Source organism: Oreochromis aureus, linkage group 3 (assembly GCF_013358895.1).
Source record: "Oreochromis aureus strain Israel breed Guangdong linkage group 3, ZZ_aureus, whole genome shotgun sequence".
In the NCBI taxonomy this organism is placed as follows: Eukaryota; Metazoa; Chordata; class Actinopteri; order Cichliformes; family Cichlidae; genus Oreochromis; species Oreochromis aureus.
Genome location: NC_052944.1, coordinates 93,136,870 through 93,157,451, shown reverse-complemented (window position 1 = coordinate 93,157,451; position 20,582 = coordinate 93,136,870). Strand labels below are relative to the sequence as shown.

Genomic DNA, 20,582 nt, shown 5'->3' with positions numbered 1-20,582 from the left:
CATCATGTACACATGTGACTGAACTGTTTCTGTAAGAGCGTCACACACATCTGTTCCCAGGATGATGTTGGAACAAGTGTATCAAAGTGGCAGAAATGCCCCGGCGAGCACTCACATAGATGTTCACTGTGTTTGCTTTTACTTCCATCCAAGTAAATAAACATGTATGACCTTGTTACTCTGTGTGTCTCACTTCATACGAGAGTTTTTCTAACACACTCTCACTCCACCACATCTCCTCTGCAGGTCTAACTCCAGGCAGCAGCCATGTTTGGGTGCAAGCAGCTGGTCCTGAGAGTATGTAACACAGAGTCACTCACACACAAACATGGACACATGACTGAGGAATAAGTACGTTTATAAAGTGAAATATTAAGACGACAAGATTGATCAAAACTATGAAGAACAACCAGAAACAGGAGCTTCTGCAACAGGCTGCCACTGTCACAGCACCTCAGTGACACAATAATAATGTTGACAATAATGGAAACAGGAAACCAAGTGATGTAAAACAATATGATGCTGTGGGCTGAATTTGGTTGTGTTATGTTTGGAATACCAGCCACCGCTAACATGTAAATAAATATATTCTTATATTTAAAAAGCCTGCCCGGTAACACTGCCTGTGTATCTGGAGTAGACGATGTGTGGCTGACGGATCAAAACTAAATAAAATGTCAAATGTTTGTCGTCTGAACCTAATTTGAGTTTTTATTGCCATGAAACAGGAAACTGCTCAGTGAGAAGAATCCAAACCTCATGGGTGAAACTGAGAACCTGCCTCCAAACTTTAACTGTAGTGAGCAGAAATGATCTGTGCCATGGAAATGTTGACTGGATGAAACAAAACGAGGCTCAGAAGGAAATTTAGCAAAGCAGCTTCAGAAGGAGGATCTACCTTTGTGGTCTTTGTCCTGGTTTCAGACTTCAGTGATCTCTGGATGCTGTGATCTGATCTGATTTGGATTCATGTGACACATGGAGCCATGAGAGCTTCCTCTCTGAGAAAGGGGCGACTGTGGCTCAGGGGATTGGGAAGCTCATCTGTAACCGGAAGGTTGCCGGTTTGATCCCCCTGTTCTCTCTGTCCTGGCCGTTGTGTCCTTGGGCAAGACACTTTACCCTACCGCCTACTGGTGTTGGCCAGAGGGGCCGATGGCGCGATATGGCAGCCTCGCTTCTGTCAGTCTGCCCCAGGGCAGCTGTGGCTACAACTGTAGCTTTCCTCCACCAGTGTGTGAATGTGAGAGTGAATGAATAGTGGAATTGTAAAGCGCTTTGGGTGCCTAGAGAGCGCTATATAAATGCAATCCATGATTATTATTATTAAATCTAAAACTCAGAGACCTTTAGATATAAAACATCAGCTGCATGTTGTCCTTAATTTAAAGTGAAACCTTCTGTTCTTAAACTTAGATTTGATATCTTAGACCTGAAAACCTGCACAGTCGAGCTTCATTGTTCAAAATGATTTACTGCAGTTCAGCTTTAGACTCACACACAGCTAGTTCATTTTTCTGTCTCTGTGTCCTCAGTTTCCCAGCATGCCTCAGCTCTGGAGGTGTATGAGGGGGGGGAGTCTGTCCTGTCGACCTGTCAGGACTCTTCTGTACCTGCATGTCCCACTTTGGTGTAGAGCCGCTATGACCTCAGTCCTCCAATCGTCCACCAGCGTAACCTGGCAGGAGATGAACTGACAGACCAAAACCAGCGTTACAGGAGAAGAACATCCATGAAGACGGACTCTCTGAGGACCGGAGACTTCAGCCTCACTCTGAGGAACCCCATCATCTCTGACAGCGGCACCTACACCTGCACCATCACTGGATTTGGAAATGAACGAAGACTCAGAAATACAACTCCAGGTCAAAGGTCAGCAGCACACTCCAGCACTTAGTTAGAATTCACAGATCTGGAGCTTCTGAAAAGACCAACAGCAGATAAATTGACTCTTTACAGGAACATCACAGGGATTTCTGCATGACAGGAGAGGACTTGTTAGAGGTGGCTGAGGGAATGATAGCTGTGACTGTCTGAGGTGGTTTGGAGTCTTGGATTGATGCAAAAGACACAAAAGAAAACAGGTGAGAAAACTCCTGAGGAACAAGCAGAGAGGAAAACACTGGACGGCAATTACCACCACTGATAGGCAGCAGTCTGGCAGAGAGTGGAGGTGTCTGTTAGTCTTTAAATTCTACTGAGTGAATGAGCTGATGACAAACAGCCAGAGCCCAGGAAAACTGGAGATCAAACCAGCCACCCGAGAGGAAAGAGAGAGGGAAGGAGACACAGAGAGGAAGCAGAGGAAGGAAAGAAGGAAAACAAACCCTGACCTGCCAGGACCATCATGAGTTTCTGTCTGCTCTGAAAAGGTGGTGCAAAAATGTCCCATCTGTGTTGTTTCAAACAGTCCAGCTTAAATTACAAAACTTAAAACTAATCTTAGACAAAACTCTGAAATAATTCAGACACATTATTTATTAAACACAGTCAACTCTGTGTTATCAATGAGGGCACTGATGAGCCGCACAGTTATATAGATAATATATCACAAATATAGAGACAAGCTGAAGCTTTGGGTTATGAAACTTACACTTTTAAGCATGGCAGCACTTTTTTATTGTTCTTTATTCAAATGACATTTAATACATGTCAGTCTGCTGGTGAGCCTTGTGTCAGCACTGAGGTGGAAGTTGTGGGCTGTAAAGATGATTTTTCACAGTGGACAGTTTCATGTCACATGACTGATTTCCTCTTAAAAACAAAAGTGACCCTTTCCTTGTGTGCTTACAGCTGGAGAGTGTTTTTGTTCAGTCAGCAGCAGATTTAAATTACTTTGTGTTTGTTTGAGGTTTTTACAGGAGGATGAAGATGTTGCTGATGATCCTGCTCCTCATAAATGGTAAGAAACTGAATGCAGATCAATCTGCACTCACACCACAGTTTAAGGCAGATAATCTCACTGTGTGGTGTTTATGTGATGATTTTAATTCATTGCTACAAAATACAAATGTAATGATGTGTGCTCTGTGAGAGTGGAGAGAAGCTTCTGCTCAAGACAGAAGTAACAGAGAAGTAAGAGCGACTTTACATTTACAGAGTAAAGATTCATGTTTTATGCTTTATTACGTTTGACTTTGACTGTACTTGAGAAATTACATATTTTTGCATTTAAGAAAATGTTTTCTTTAAAACTCGTAAACATGTAAATACAATGATGGGTTTAGTTGGGTTTTAGTTCAACTTTAAAATACTGAAAGTTCCAAAACAGAAACCAGTTGTTCTGAAACACCTGTGATTCTTCACTTTTGAAGATTTATTATTTATCATTAATCAGACAAAAGCATTTTACAATAATTGACAGATGACTAAGTTTCTAAAATAACAAATGGCTGCAGTTTTAGATGAGTGGTGTACTGAGTGTCCTCTCTGTTAGGCTGCATCACAGCAAAACCACACAGGGTGACCCCTCGGAATAAAGAGCTCATGAATCCAGTAATATTTGCTTCATCTATCTCCCAAAAAATCTAAAACCCAAGTCCAACATAACAGGTATTATAAGTATTAAGGTGACTGGAACGTGGCCCATGGACCATATGGTACAAACACCTTACAACACACTTTCAGGATTGTAGGTTTGTGGTGCTTTGTGGATGGTTGTGGTCAGGGCGGAGCTGCCAACAGATAGTGTGTCACTTTTAACTCTTTATGTCATGACCCTGTCCCTTAAATTTATTGACTTATTTTGTTACACGAAACCTCTCAGTGTTGAGTGACATAAGGAGCAGCAGAGCATTGGACCAAAGTCTAATATCATTTTTATGCACGTTTAAAAAACAATATTTTTTAAAAAATTGTGAATGTACAAGAATATCTGAGGTGTATTTGTAGATGTTTAAAGATTCAGATTTAGTTTCTTTTTTATAAAACGTCTCTTTTTGCGTTGTTGCCTCGGGGCAACATTATGCAGTTAACTACACTTTATCTGTTAGCAGTGGCTCATGGTGAAAGCAGCCATTCATTTTACCTCAGTCCTTCAATCTGTCCCTTCTTACTTGTATTCCTCACTTGTCCCCAGCTGGTGCAGCAGCCTGCTGTGACTGTGGGGCCTGGTTAGTAAGTGAGTGAGGGGGAGGGGCCAGTTGCACTAAGAGCTTTGATTGGACAATCCAGTGTCAGTAATGAAAATAAACAAATGGGCTGCTTTTAGTTCTTGTAGGGCCGGCTGTGTAGCAGCCACCAGTAAAATGCATGGTGTACCAGATTATCAGTCCAGCCCTGATTCTAGTAAAAACATTAGTTTGCATGGTGGTAACTTTACAGCAGGGCCTTTCATGATGTCAGTGAGGTACAGCTGAACTTGCACATGTAAAACAGGAAAAGCATATTAACCCAGCAGAGAATCTATACTGCACTTAAAATACTCTGTAAACAAAGTGAAAACATGAAGCCGCACAGGAAAGAGTCTGAGACAGCAAACACAGAGAACAGACAGACAGAACAACACCATCATCCCTTATGTAGCAGGTTTATCAGAGAAACTCAGGAGAGTTTTCTCCAAGCACGACATCCCAGAGTACTTCAGACCCAGCAACACACTCAGACACAAACTGGTTCATCACAAAGACAAAACTCCTAAACACAAACTTAACAACGTGGTGTATGCTGTACAGTGTACAGGAATGCTCAGACCTCTACATTGGAGAGACCAAACAGCCACTTCATAAACGCACAACATAGAAGAGCCACCTCCACGGGTTCATGTGTGTGAGTTGTTACTTAAGAGAGGTCACCAACCCTCTTAAGAGACAACTCCCACTGGGGCTTAAATACTTGGCACTCTCCACCGTTTAGAACTGAAGAAGCTTCTTAGATTAAAGTTGTGCCACACACAGTCTGACCAATCGTCTCATCTGTGGGAAAAAGATTACAACCATTGAAATCTAAAAGATAATTTTTTCTACTATGATCATAACACAACATGGATTCAACATTATAAAGAAATGTTAAAGATCACATTTGACTTCTTTTCTCATCAGTACAGGAGCATCATAATTATAATAGGATGTGTACGATCACAAGTTTTTGAAAGTTATGACTTATGTTACGACTCGTCTAGGGCCAGACAATAACCTGAGTGAGGCACTCGCTCCCCCCATGACCCAAGCAGCGACAGGAAACAACTCTGTTCTTTATAATGTGATTTATTTACAAAGTGATAAAAAGAAGGACAACAAAATGGGAGTGTCAACACTTCAGGGTGAGCCAAGGCCAAAATAATAAACAAAACCAACCTAAACCGATTCCCACAGCCCTGGCCTAACCAAAACAAAAGCCCAGAATAAATCAGAATCAGAAAGACTTTATTTATCCCCAAGGGGCAGTTAAGATACAACAGAGCAGCATGACGTTGAAGATAAGGACAGGGCATAAACAGGCAATAAGAGTGAGATAATAAATACACAGAATATACAGTATATACAGTTTTAAAATTAAAGTGACTGAAAGGTGAATAAATAACTGTAAGTGAGTAAAGTGTCGGCAGTATAAAAAGAGTGTAGTTTATGTTTCTGGTGTGGGAAATCCCGAGAATCTCCTCTGTGTTGGCAGAGAATTTGAGGAGGTTGTCAAAGATGGTTCCCAGGTATTTGTACTCCTCAACTACCTTCACTGGCTTCCCGAGTGGGCCCGTGGTGTTGTGAGGGGCCTGACAGCAGTGACAGGAGAACTATGTCGTCAGCATATTTAACCAGGTGACAGTTGGGCTGTGTGGATCTGCAGTCATCAGTGGAGAGGATGAAGAGCAGTGGGGGAGCACACAGCCCTGGGGGGAGCCAGTGGAGGTGGAACGCAGAGTTGTTGACCCGAACTTACTGAGTCCTGTTGGTCAAAAAGTCCAATATCCACAGGATTAGCTGATCATCCAGGTGAAATCGGGAGGAAAGTTTAGTGGCCAGGATATGAGACTGGATGGGGATGACTGTGGAGTGTTTCCACAGCTGGGGGATGGTGTGACTGTCAATTGAGTGTTGAAATGGAGTCTGGAACACACTTCCTAGTTGCCCTGCACAGTGCCTCAGAACTCGACTGCTGATGTTGTCAGGGCCGGGTGAGCTCCTATCCCTGGTCCTCCTGAGGGCTCTCACCACGTCCTCAGTCCTGAAGGTGAGTGCAGAGCTGCCAGGTTTGAGTGAGGATCTGGACTCCTCAAGCTGGGCCATGTTGTCCGTCTCACACCTGGTGTAGAAAGCGTTAAGGTCATCAGGGAGGGAGGAGGGGTTGCTACCCTCCACCTGGATGGTTCTGGGGGTGGTGACTGCAGTATTCACAGAGGCCATGGTTTGAGGCCCTGCCAGGATGAGCGGAGGTCCCCTGTGGTGAATATTTTTCCAACTGTGTTTTTGTACTCCAGTTTAGCAGTTTTTATGGCCCTCTTGACCTCCCTGTTGACCTCCTTTTTATCCAGAGCAGAGCTGGTGAAGAAAATCCTCCTTGTAGTGTGAGGATACTTTCCATTGTCCACTGCTTGATGTCTTTGGTGACCTTTTTAATCCTCTTGATGACTTGGGTGTAAGCAGGGGCCAGCAGGATGGTGTGGTGGTCTGCTGAGCCGAGAGGGGGGAGGGGTAGGGCTTTAAATGCATCTGGTACAGAGCCATAGCTTTTATCCAGAGACTTCCCCTGACATGTGCTGCATGTAACATACTGTTGGTATCCTTTAAGATAAGATAAGATAAGATAAGATAACCTTTATTAGTCCCACATGTGGGAAATTTGTTTTGTCACAGCAGAAAGTGGACAGTGCAAAGTTATATAGCAAAAATTAGAGAACACTGGAATACAATAAGAATAATATACTGTGCACAACTGAACAGAATGGAAAAGAATAAAATAAAATACTATATACAATAGAATAAAATAAAATGCAAATGCTATATACAACTGAGTAAAAATACAACTTTGGCAGAAAAGAGTATTGCACTTAGTCTTATTGCACATGTGTGGGTTTGTGTGTGTTTGATCAGCTGCAAAAGTCTTTGTTGTGGAGTCTGACAGCAGTGGGGAGGAAAGACCTGCGAAATCTCTCCGTCCCACACCGTGGGTGCCGCAGCCTCTGAAGGAGCTGCTCAGTGTTGTCAGAGTTTCCTGCATGGGGTGGAAGATGTTGTCCAACAGGGATGACAGCTTAGCCACCATTCTCCTGTCACTCACCACCTCCACTGGGTCCAGAGGGCATCCTAGAACAGAGTTGGCCCTGTGGATCAGCCTGTTCAGTCTCTTCCTGTCCCCGGCAGAGATGCTGCCGCCCCAGCAGACCAGACTTTAAGCGACTTGTCAGGGGAACAGTGGTTTAAATCACCCAGCATGAACTTGGGAGAGTCCGGTGATAATTGTTCCAGTTTGTACAGATTGTTGGTGAAGTACTCTGTGGCTTTAGCTGCATCAGCTCTGGGGCTGATGTAAACCAAGATGATGAAAAGCTGTGGTAATTCTCTGGGGAGGTAGTAGGGGCGCAGGGAAACAGCCAGAAGCTTGATGTCTGTAGTGTACAGCTTCTCCCTCACAGTGACTGTAGAGGACCAGCTGTTGTTTAAATACAGACACACGCCGCCGCCAGTCCAGACGAAGAAGTGGTGAAAAGCCATCAATGTGCAGGAAAAGCCGGAGGCCGGGCTGCAGCTGCAGCCGCAGCTAGATGAGGGAGTCCCTGGTGTAGGTGAGCCTTGTGGTCATGTCGAGTGTCGAAAACAAGTCCGAAAAATCACAAAAATTAGGAAAAGAAAAAGAATACAAATATACCGAGTAGACGGCGAAAAACAACAACGAAAACAGCATTAAAGTTAGAAAAAGAACGCAAAACTGCTCAGCTGACTGGCCGGTCGACAGCATGAGCAGCGACCCAAAACCGAGACAGTCTGACCTCCTTAACTAACTCAAAACAGGAGAAAACTGGTGATCAAAAGAAACAGCAGCTCACCCCTACCCACTCCAATCCTCTTCTCTGTTTTCGTACTTTTTATTTAGACTTTTTGTTCAGACTATTTAGATTATTCGGGTTTCCCTTAAAGCCTTATTTAGGGCACATGCTGTGGCTAACTCCTCTGCAATTTCCATTCACCTCCCATGGCCGGCCATCCTTCAAACTGCTCAGCCATTGCTGGATCTGCCCTATTGGACTTCATTTTTATCCGACCTTTCCAGTGGTGTACTCGCCGCTTCGGACCTGGATTGGAACCTCTGAGATTCCTAAGCAAGCTGAGACGCGCCTCTGTCAGGCATGAGGTTGCTAAGAGCCAGGTGGCATTGTTTAACTCAAGATCGCTGGCGAATTAAACCTTCATCCTAAATGATCTTTTCCTCACCCTGCAGCTGGATGTTTTGCTCCTGACCAAAACCTGGATTCGCCCCGGTGAGCTTTTCTCCTTCTCTGAACTCCTTCCCCCTGACTGTTTTTTTTTTCCAGCTCACCGAGACTTCCAGGGAAGGTTGGAGGCCTAGCCACAGTTTTCAAAAATAAACTTAAACTTCAGCGACTGCCTACTCCTACTTTCTCTAGCTTCGAGGCTCAATTATTTGAACTGACTGGCCCCCCTGTGACTCTCTGTGCTGTGATTTATCGGCCACCCAAATACAATAAGTCTTTTATTTCCGAATTTGCAGATTTTCCAGCTTCTCTTTTTTAAAATTATGACCGTGTTCATATTTCTGGTGATTTTAATATACATACCTGCTGCAAGAGGGACTCCTTTATGGAGGACCACAAGAGTCATGCGCATCGAAATAAAGTATTCTGTGCTTAAATAATGAATTGTAGAATAAATTCTGCATTTGTAAATTCATTTTTGAATTCCAATTTAATAAACTGATTTTTAAAATGCTTTTTAAAAACTTCATTTCAAAAACCTTTTTCGAATTCCACTTTAATAAAGTGATTTTCAAAATGCTTTTAAAATGGTGATTCTACTTCTCATTTCAAAATCCATTTCCCTTTCCTCTTTGCTCAGGGATTAACATTTGGATTAGCTACTTCATTTTAAAAATCCTGCTGCAGTGCAAATTAGCCACACCGTGGGATGTAAGGAGCTCTCTGATTGGTTGGTCAGACACAGGCTGTCTGCCTGGATTTTTCTAGCTCATAGCTTCGCCCTGCTAAGAAGCGTGTGTGCTTGTACAAAGGCCGTTCAGCCTCGGGATTTACACTCGGCTCGACACGGATATGTGAAGAATGAAGGGACCCTGCAACAAAACGGAGAGCCCAACCTCTGACTGAGTGCCTGTTTACTCAGTCTGACCACCTGTTGAAGGTAACATGGCTAACGCTAGCATCACCGCACGTAGCCCCGTTATTTTAAGGTCATCTTAGTTTATGAAAATTTTACGTCGCAGCTGTACAAGCTAGCTACGTGTTTTGTAAGCTGCTGTGCTCTTCACAAATAAAGCTGGAAGCAGCTCAGACTGTTAGAACCAGCACTGAGCCCTGTTACATTTATACAGTGTTAGAGCAATGGCTGCAACCTACAGCCTTTAAACTAGCGATTACAATGCTGACAGTAAACTCGTCAGTCCAGATGTTACCACATTACTTTGTGATACTTAGAGTTAAAACAACTGAGACAGGCTGATTAAAATAACAGCTGTCAGTTCTCTCATTCCTTATAGCAAGATCACACTACTGTTTTCAGTTCATTTAATATGTGAGTGCACAGATTCATTCTCAGCTGGACATAAATGATGATCGAAGGATTCATCACTTTTGATGAATAAAGAATTCACCAAATCCCAGCCTCTAACACAGTGCGCTGAATCTTAGCATTAAATGTCCAGTATATTCTAATCAGTACAATTTAAACATTCACTGCACCTACAGTATCTACACTTGTGAGTTGCTACGACATGCTGGTCCTGCAGGGACCAAACGTCTCCTGAAAAACATCCATAGAAAAGAATCTTTGACTGTGTCTGAGCTCATTTTCATATTCTCCACACTGCTGTGACCTTCTATATGTTTGTATTCAGCTTTCAGGGCACGCTTATATCACATTCATGTTTTGGGGCGTGAGCGAGTGTGATGGAGCGAGCCGCTCAGACGTGAGAACACAGCGGCCATTTTGGGAAAAAGTGTCTTTTATTTAGCCAAAAATGCACAAATATCCAACAGGAAGTGACACGGGGCCTCAGAGAGGTCAGCTGATCAGAACTAAGCTCAAACAACTTCACTCCAAACTAACTGCTCAACACAATCAAAGTGAGCCGACCCACAAGAAACAAAGAGGACTTAAATACTGGCTGATCAGAGCAGTGTGAGACATGAGGGCAACACAAATACCAACAATCATCTAACAACAACACAAACATTGGCCCCCAATGATAGGGCTGTGCTTGGTTTGGTCCAATCAGCACTTCCTGTATAGAACTACCAACAGCCCTCAGCAGTCACATGGAGCCTTCAGCAGCAGGAAAACAAAGAAATGTGACAAAGACAGAATTTAACTGTGTTGTACAAAAGCTCACTAAATGTGCTCCAAATAGAACTAATGGATTTCACCAAAGTCCAAATGAATGAGTGAGATATATGAACAAGAAGTGTGTGTCATTATATTTGTGTGTGCAGTGTGTGTGAAACTAACACAACTCATACTGCATCAAAGTGTTGCTGCATGGGGGTCACTCACTTCATAGTTGTGTGTCTGCAGGTGCGCCCGTCACACCAAACATCTTTTGCTGTGGCTGTTCCACAGCTGCAGCTCCAGGATGTATAATCTGCCCAGCAACAGGCTCTGATAGGCCCGTTTAAACAGTCTGACTGCAGACACGTGATGGTGTCCTACTGTATTGTGCAGCTTTTTAAAGCTCTGAACTCGAGCCTGTGCTGGACTGTTTTTAAATCCCACTCCTGCTGAATTTCTGACCATTACCACCCACTTCTGCTGTTTTTGTGTGTGACCCCGCCCACACCTGTATACTGTATGATGAAATAAGTTTCTATGCACAGAATGAGTTATTTCAGTAGAACAAGAAGAGAATCAATAAAAACACAAAAGTCTCTGAGCTTTGGATCACAAATACACAGCAACAATAATCACAATAATAATCAGAAAACCCTGAGACACATTTCAAACTTGCTGAACTTCACAGTGAACACGATGGCTCTCCGGATCCGCTGTCTATTTTTAGCTGCCCTTTCCCGCCTGCAGCTCCTGCAAGATTGGCGTTGGGTCCCAGTCCCAATGCAGGGCTCTACTCTGAACATCCAGAGTGTTTGTAGTGACCAACAGAGCCATCATAGTCTCTGCTGTTACGCAGCATCTGTATGTGGAGTTATCAGAAAGCAGCACAAAGCAGAGCTTCAGTCAGACAGATCACTGTGTGCTGTGTAGAGACTGTTGCGGTGCAGTGGGCGGAGCCTGAATACTGTTAGCTGGTTTCAACTGTGCACCTGTCAGCTGGAAGAGCCTGATGGGAAATCAAAAAATCCCTTTCAGCAATAAAAAAAGAAAAAAATTGTTTAATGATTTTAATGTTTAATGATGGAGGACCAAACCACTGTGAAGGACATGAGTGATTGAAAACTTTTTTTTGTTGTTTTCCTGCTATAATTAAATAACTTTCTGTGAATTCACTCAGTTATTGTCACAGGTTGCTCTGAGGATCCACACGCAGGACTCCGGAGTTGCGGTTTAACAGAGAAAGTTTATTTACAATTTCTTCACCAAGTGTATTTACAGGCTGTGCGAGGATTGTGCTGTTTACAAGATGAGGGGCAGGGCTCCAGGGAAAAAAGGGGAATCACACACGTCCACTCTGACCTCTCTCTTTCCACTAGTGACCAGTCGCTCCTTCCACACTTCACATGGGGAAACACGGGGACGGGTCCGGGGAATGAGAGTCTTCACAACAGTCCAGCGCCGAACAGCAGACCTCCTAGCTCTTAAATACAAGCTGGTCTGATGAGGCCCAGGTGTTCCCAATCCAGGAAGGCGTGGGCCAAGGGTGTGAACCCACCATGAGTTCTGCCCCGGCCAAACAGGAGAGAGAAAGATTAAATAACTTTCTATGAATTCACTCAGTTATGATCTCACAGTGAGGAAATAACTCATTGTAACTCCGAAATGACAACACAGGCACGGCTACTTCAAGACGGGCGCTTCGCTGCATTTATTGAACGCCGTGAAAACTACAAACATAAAACACAAAGGCTTTAAGCGCGTCAGTCTATCAAAAGTAACACTTGTGTTTTAACAACAAAAAAAATAACCTCGTGGCCGCCTGCCACTTCGGAGGTCCTAGAACAATAACTTCACAGTCCTGTGCATTCTAATTGAAAACATAAAATAATTAGAACACCATACATTACAAATTTTCACAATATTACAATACAGTTATATCAAATACCTTGAACAGCTGGTAGACTAACCAGGCTTTTGCAGATAGCTCGCTGAACTCCTTAGCGTGATTATTAAACGTGGGCTCACAGCCTATATTGTCACGTCCAAACCTCGCGATATTAGCGCTGTAACAAAACTTGTTCTTTGTGACAAGATAAACACACCTTTACAATATTGTCCACAGAAATGTACAAGCAAGAACATTTTAACTGCTGGAACCATCTATTAAACTTCTTTATACATAAGCCATTTCTGTGACACTTACACTTATAACAGCAGGACCTGGTTATCTCACCCGTGCCTGCACTGATATTATAATTGAGTACTCATGATGAACTCAGTGATTCAGGGTTTTCCCACACACGGAGCTCAGGTACAAACCTGAATAAAGGTTGTTGACATGGCAAAACAGGCCATCTTTAAGAAGCTTTAAAAACATATAAAAACAATGAGTTTCAATATGTATGATTGTTTTTTTGGCTTTTTTCAACACGTAAATGCTAAAATCAACACTTGAATATTTATTAAACCTTTGCAATTAAAAAAAAAGAACTTAAAAAGAGAAGAATAGAAATATCCTTTACTGTCCCTCACTGGGTGAGTGTTCCAGCAGCAGAGGGACAGGTGTAGCGGTCTGGCCTGACACTCTGATTGCTGTGTTCTCTGTGTTTTGTTATGCGAATGATGAGACGAGTCAACTCTCGCTTTGCCAGCTGAGGCAGGTTAATCCTCCCAAAACTGTTCAAATAAAAACAAATTCAGTACAGCAACTTTATATGACGGGACGTCTGCATGCACACCTCTCCCCAGCAGGAGCTCTAGCTGACTGAGGTGTGACATCACAACAAACCTCATTATAAATCAAGCTGCTAAAATACTGAAATATACATATAAACATATATAACAAATTAAAATGCACTGCATCATGACCATATAGTAACAGTGTGAGACAAAATGCACAAGTGGAACAAACAATGTTTGAATGACTTCGATTACTTTGACTGTGTTTAATCGCTCTGTAACCAGAACAGGAAGTGACTCTGTGGGAAGTCAAAGGTCACACAAAGAAAATAAAAGCTCCCAAAATATAAATACAGAAAATAAATATATATACACGTGCATGTCCATAAACAAGACTGACAAATGAAAATAACAGCACAGGATGGATCTTTGGTGAAATATAAATGATCTTTTTAATACAGCTGTTACACATGCATGGAGCATGCAGATTCACACAAAAGTAAAGAATCTAAAAATAAAAATAAGTGAGAGACTGTACAGAAAGTAAAGGAAAGAAAAACACAAATATCTACCTGGTGTATCTTTACCTCGAAGTGACTCATGGAGCCTCTGTCTGTGTGTCCTCAGTTTCCCAGCATGCCTCAGCTGTGGAGCTGTATGAGGGGGACTCGTTCATCCTGCCCTGTCAGTATAACACTTTCGCTCTGACTGACCCCTCTGTGGTGTGGAGTCGCTCCGACCTCAGTCCTCCAACCGTCCACCAGCGTCAGCTTCAAGGAGACGAACTGAAAGATCAAAACCAGCGTTACAGCGGCCGAACATCCATGAAGACTGACGCTCTGGAAACTGGAGACCTCAGCCTGACCCTGACCAACCTCCAACTGTCTGACAGCGCCACCTACACCTGCTCCGTCACAGACCTTATCTTTGGCTACATGAGACTGGGAGACGTACAGTTGCAGGTCAAAGGTCAGCAACAAACACTCGGATCACTCGGTTTTATCATTCAGATAAAACTTTATTATTTTACTGCTGAAAACATGTTGACTACAAGTATCTTGGCTTGAAGTATATTCAGTAAAATATATCATTACATTCAGTCAGAGGTCAAAGGTCATGTTGTTCTTTGTGTTTCTCCACAGAACGGTTTCCATCCTGGGTCAAAGCTCTCCTGGTTCTTCTTGTGGTTTCTGGAGGTCTACTATTTCATTTCCGTTACTATTTCATGTCAGGTGAGTGTCTCCCAGAAGTCAGAAAACCTCCTTCAGACTCAGTCATTGATCAGTGAAACAGCTCCACAACATGACTTTACTAAACAGTGTGTGTGCTTCACTGCATTGATCTGACACAGAGGCTGCATGTGGACAAGCTGTTCTTCTTCTGTGGTGGTAAACAGCAGGCTGACATGGAAACATGTGCTGACAGTAAATGTTCCTGCTTTTGTGTCAGTCATTGATCACCCTGTTTCTCAGGTTTTAATGGTCGAGTACAAGAACCTCAATTATGTATGAATTTTAAAAAAACTGGAGGTCATCAAGGTTGTTGACTTTAAGACATGCTGGTAGTTTAACTCTTATCTTTTGTCATAGATTAGTAAAGCCGGGTTTCATCTGCATATCAGTGAAAATGTTTACAGTGTTTTCTTATATTGTCTAAGAGAAAGATTTATAATGTGAAAAGAACTGGTCCCAGTACAGAACCTTTTGGAACTCCATGACCAACTTTTGTAAGTGAGGAAGAATCCTCATGAATCTATGAGATGGATATGACAGAAACCACAACAGCAGCATAATTACTTTGTTGTCAGTGTTTTCTGGTGTATCAAATGCAGCACTGAGGTGCAGTACAGAGATAAGTTTGCTGTAAGAAGGCCATCAGATCATTATTATAAACGTTACTACAGCTCATGTTGTGCTTTGTTGTCCTCTCAGTCCCCTGGGTGGAGGTGGATTCAGGGGTGGAGTCTGTCCAGCTGATCTGCAAAACCACAGTTTGTCTGCCTAAAGATGCTAAAGTGGAGTGGAAGGACAAAAACAACAGGAAGGTCCACGTGTATGAGAACGGCTCTGACCAGCCTGAAAAACAGGACAAGAATTACAACGGTCTAACAAAGATGAAGAGAAACTTACTGGAACCTGGAGACCTCAGTCTGACCCTGAAACACCCCACTGATAGAGACAACTCCACCTACACCTGCACCGTCTACAGCAGGGAGGGAAACATCCTGATGACGAAACAAGTGGAGCTGAAAGTCAGAGGTCAGTGTTGTAGATTCAGCTGACAGACTCATGATAGTGGTTCAGTCTCAGTGGGCTCCATCCAATAATGTTACAGTGTTAGCATGTCTGATGTTTGTGGCTGTTTTGGTTTTTATTTGATTTCCACCCAAAACATTTGGGTTTGGGTGGAAAAGTGTTCCAGCTCTAATGTACAGCTGTCATATTAGAAATAGAAGCAGCTCTGATTTTAGTGCTCAAATAAATCTATGAAGTTATGAATTCACACATGAACAGTTTTCTGCAGCGTTCCTCTCGGCCTTATTTGCAGCTCCACTCTTGTTTTTGCTCTAATAATTATTTCTCTCCATGAGCTGTTTCTCTGCCTGAAGGAGGCGCCACTCCATCGCTTCATTTAGTGCAGAACAAGAGTCACATGATGCTGCTCTGTCAACACCAATCACACTTTGTACAGCTCATGTTGTGTTTGTTGTCCTCTCAGTCTGTCAGGTGGAGGCGGAGGAGGGGGCGGAGTCTGTCCAGCTGCCCTTCAAAACCACACAAAACCTGCCTGAAGATGCTGAAGTGGAGTGGAGACGCGTGCAGTCAGTGCATCGACAAAGTGCGTGTAGGCTAGCCGCTGCCTTCTGCTCCAGACGGTATGTTCTGTCCAACAGAGTCGTGCTTTGTCCTCGCCTGAACGGCCACAGTGCTGTTATGCGATACTACAGCTCCGACTCAAAGGATGAGCTGCACGTTAGATACCTGGACGGAGAAGACAGCGGTATTGTCGTCGTTGGAATAAATCGACCAAAAGCCAAAAATGCCATAAACAAAAATCTTGTGAAAATGATGTTTGAAGCTGTGGAGGACGTCAAGAAGAATAAAAAAGTGCGCAGTGTAATTTTATGTAGTTTAGTTCCTGGTATATTTTGTGCAGGTGCAGATCTGAAGGAGAGGGCCAAGATGCACCAGAGCGAAGTGGGACCATTTGTATCCAAAGCAAGAGCCCTCATTACAGAGCTAGAAACCTGCCAGTACCAACAATTGCTGCAATTGATGGTGCTGCCTTAGGAGGAGGTTGGAAATGGCCCTTGCTTGTGACATCAGAATTTCCTCCAATACTGCCAAAATGGGACTAGTTGAGACTAAACTTGCAATTATTCCTGGAGCAGGTGGTACACAACGTCTCCCTAGGGTGATTGGCGTCTCTCTAGCCAAGGAGCTCATCTTTGCTGCACGAGTGGTTGATGGAACACAGGCGCAACAAATGGGTCTTGTCAGTCATTCTGTGGAGCAGAATAACAGTGGAGATGCTGCCTACTTGAGGGCTCTGGAGCTTGCACGGGAGATTAACCCCCAGGGCCCAATTGCAATAAGGATGGCAAAGTTGGCAATTAACCAGGGGATAGAGGTGGATTTATCTACAGGTCTGGCAATAGAAGAGGCTTGTTATTCCCAGGTGATACCAACCAAAGACCGTTTGGAAGGCTTGTCTGCTTTCAAGGAGAAGAGGCAGCCTCAGTACAAAGGGGAATGAAGTCATCGTTCCAGAATCGATCAGTTCTGCCTTCAGCTCTGCTACTGTTCCTCTGCTTCCAACATAAGTTATGGGTCAGACTAAACTCGTCAACACATTAGCCCTTACATCATAGCTGACAGCTGGACCTTAGGGGTCGTTGTGGGCTGGTGTTTCAGGCTAAAGCACTTTCTGACTTTGATAATTCTATTCACTTTTATTTATATAGTGACAATTTATGACAGCAGTCACCACAAGGTGCTTTAAATTGTAAAAGTAAAGAATTTACAACTAATCACATTAAGATTTGGAGAAACAAAGCAAACTAACCCAGCTAAGTTAAATGTGTCCTGCTGTGTTCATGTCTGCATAAAACAGTTTTTGATTCCCTTTACCAAAGTGAAGTGAATGGAGATGGTTTGATTTCTTACTTTTGGGGCCTCAATGTGCTAGTAACAGAAAAATCCTTCAGATTAACTGGTTAAAAATCATTAATTGTTATTTTCCTACAAGTCAGTTTTTGGTGCCAAATTAATCTGAATAAAAACTTATCTCAACTCTATAATTTACCAAAAAAAGATCTGAGCGACTTGATTACTGGTCCGAGCTTGACACTTTTCCCCATAGCAAATAGCAAACATTAGCTAAACTATTTTCTTTACATGTCATCTTTACTTGCTGCCCAATTTTGTTACTTACTTAAGACAACATCATATTAAAGTGTTTTTTTGTTTTGTTTTGGTTTTTTTTTTAATATAAACATTCTTGAAAAATATGACGGGTGCTTAAAGCTTACATCGCCTGAAACAATCTGAAATCGGCTCGTCTTCCTTTACAGCAACTTTGTTCCGATTGGCCCTTGAATCCCTTGAGCAGCACAACAGTGTGTTGTACTTCTCTGTTTACAGCCAGAGCCACACCTGAGATAACGATATTAAGGATATCAGTTCTGACATCATACAAGGCTAAGAGTGTCACGGTCTGTGTGCCAGACCGTGGGGATGTGAGAAATGAGGACCCAAAGTGCAGGACTTCATGATTTAGGCAGTGCGTTTATTTACAGTGGTGTAATGATCCAAACAACAATAAATCCCCAGTGCGATCCCAACTCCAGTTCCGTGTCTTCTTCTCAGTGCCCGTGCTCCGTGTCTCCGCTCCCGTGAAACTTGTGCTCGCTGCTCTCCCGTTCCCGCACTCCTGCTGGAAATCCACAAAGGCAGCCGTTAACCCACAACTCAAAAAACATCTCCGCCAACACAACAAAAAACCCCAGTTCAATAGTCCAACCCCTGCCCTAGTGGCAGCAACACAGTTCTGTCGGCCGACCCGGTGGACGGCAAAACAGGCGAGACCTGCGGTGGGTTATGCGGTGGGTTATGCAGTGGCGGCAAAACAGTTCAGGTGGCCTACCTCTAACCCCTTGGTGGAAGCGCTGCAGCTCCGGCAGGCGGCCACAGGTCCAGTGGCGACGGCGCTGCATCTCCGGTGGCTTACCACGCATCCTGTGGTGGTGGCGCTGCAGCTCCGGCGGCCTGCCGCGGGTCCAGTGGCGGCGGCACATCTCCGATGAACCACAGTGAGGTGTGGTACCTGATCTATGACGTGCCGGTCGCGGACGTGTTGGACGCGGACGTGGCGGCCGTACCGGTCGCGGACGTGGCGGCTGTGCTGGTCGCGCTGGTCCCTCCGGCTCGCTGAGGTCTTCTGTGGGCAGCACGGGCTCTGCTGGCGGCGCGTGCCTCCGGCTCATTGAGCTCCTGCTCGGGTAGTGCGAGCACCTGCAGCTCGCTGAGCTCCTCCGCTTGCGCCACGGGCTCCTCCGGCTCACTGAGCTCCTGCTCTGGCTTGCTGAGCTCCTCCGCTGGCGCCGTGGGCTCCTCCAGCTCACTGAGCTCCTGCTCTGGCTTGCTGAGCTCCTCAGCTGGCGCCGCGGGCCCCTCCTACTCACTGAGATCCTCCGCGGGCTCGTCCAGCTGCACCACAACCGCAGACGGTCGAGCCGATGGTGACGATGGAGTGGCAGCTGCAGGCGGTGGAGGTGATGGTAGCGTAGTTGATGTGGATGGTGAAGCTGAGAGCGCTGCGGTCGCTGCAGACTGATGGGACGCTGGTGGAGAAGCAGCTGCAGAGGGTGGAGGTGATGATGGTGCGGTAGCTACTTGCGGTAGTCTGGGCAGCGATGCAGGAACAAAAGACAGGTGAAATGACGGTGGTGTGGGTCCAGCAGGTGCATCGACCTCCGACTGAGGGTGAAGATGAGAGGCTGACTGGACTAAAGACTGAGCTACAGGTAGCGGGGCAGCTGACTGAGTTTCATGCTGGGCAGCTGAGTGAGTTTCATGCTGGGCAGCTGACTGAGTTACGTGCTACAGGCTGGGCAGGTCCGGGTGGCGTCATAGCTGCAGGTGGCGGAAGAGATGGCAGAGTGTTGGCTGCAGGCAGATGAGACGATGGTGTCACACCAACTGCAACAACCTCCAGGAATCCAAAGCTAGCTGAGGACTCCAGTTCAGTCCCAGGGGAAGCCCTGGAGTGAGGAAATGTCTCGTGGCTGTCAGGCTTAGATAAACTAAGCTCAGACATCAGCAGCCTTGAACACAGTTTCTGGACTCCCAAGTTCTTTAACATTAACAACCTCAGGAGTTTTTACCTTCCATCTCTTCTTCTCAGTCAGTACTTCCTTTCCTGCCTTCTCTCATCCATCTTAACCCTCTCCACCTCTGCACGCCTCTTATTCTCTGCTTCTACACTTATCCCTTCCTCCTCCACTCTTTTCTACCTTTTCTCCTGCTTCATTTTAATAGTCACAGGATGGGAATTAGCAACATTAGCAGAGCCCAGTTTACTCACCGCAGCGTCCGGACTGCTGGAGTTGGAAGCAGGGTGGAGGCTGCCATAGGTGGAGCTGATGGCTGAACTTCCTTAGTGTTTGTTGTCTCTCCGTCTTCTGTTAACAAACAAAAAGACGGAGTGGGTAAGAACAAATGCCCGGTATGCCCGATGGCCAGTCCAGCTATGCACATGGAAATGAGCAGTTTAGCTCAAATCTGGCAGGTTCTTCTGTTTTTATCCTGATGTCCATGAACATGAACACTGTCCCTGTCAAATAAATCCAGATACAAAGATCAGATCTACTGAGCATCATCAGCGTGTCAGCCGCTAACTGCATCTTCAAATAAATAGTGTCTGATCAGCGGTGATAAGTATGGAACGCCAGGACTGCCATAATGAATTACTTAAATACACCATGAAATAATTAATTAAATGTGGCAATAATTAATTAAAATTGGAATTAATTAATTAAATAAATAGTTATGACACATGTAATTAATTAATTATTGACACATTTAATTAATTAATTATTGACACATTTAATTAATTATTTATGTATTTCACATTTTAATTAATTATTGACACATTTAATTAATTATTTAATGATATATTTATTTATTTCATTTTGGCAGTCCTGGCGCCTGGCTCTCACCATGAATTAATTTTATCTGTCAGCTTCACCCATCAAATTGTGGAATTACAGGGATTATTTTACATAACCATCATCTTTATCATTGCATTAATTATCATTTCATCCAAGCATTTATTGAAGTTGCTGGCAGTATGTTATAATTTGTATTACAGGTGTTATCATAATCACATATTAACATGTTTATTACAGGTGCAGTTATAACCACTTTAAATCGTTGAGTTAAATCTATAATCTTA

General features: G+C 44.0%; 1 protein-coding gene and 1 pseudogene across 1 annotated transcript; both read left to right on the top strand.

Moving 5' to 3' along the window:
- Positions 1–2,052: 2,052 nt before the first annotated feature.
- LOC120434692 (immunoglobulin superfamily member 11-like) lies at positions 2,053–14,638 on the top strand. Its single transcript, XM_039602962.1, has 5 exons — positions 2,053–2,084; positions 2,862–2,902; positions 13,755–14,096; positions 14,270–14,359; positions 14,577–14,638. Exons 2-5 carry the CDS (start codon positions 2,866–2,868, stop codon positions 14,636–14,638), a joined length of 531 nt encoding a protein of 176 aa, XP_039458896.1. The 5' UTR covers positions 2,053–2,084; positions 2,862–2,865.
- A 1,322-nt stretch (positions 14,639–15,960) lies between these two features.
- LOC120438480 lies at positions 15,961–16,943 on the top strand (annotated as a pseudogene).
- Positions 16,944–20,582: the final 3,639 nt, after the last annotated feature.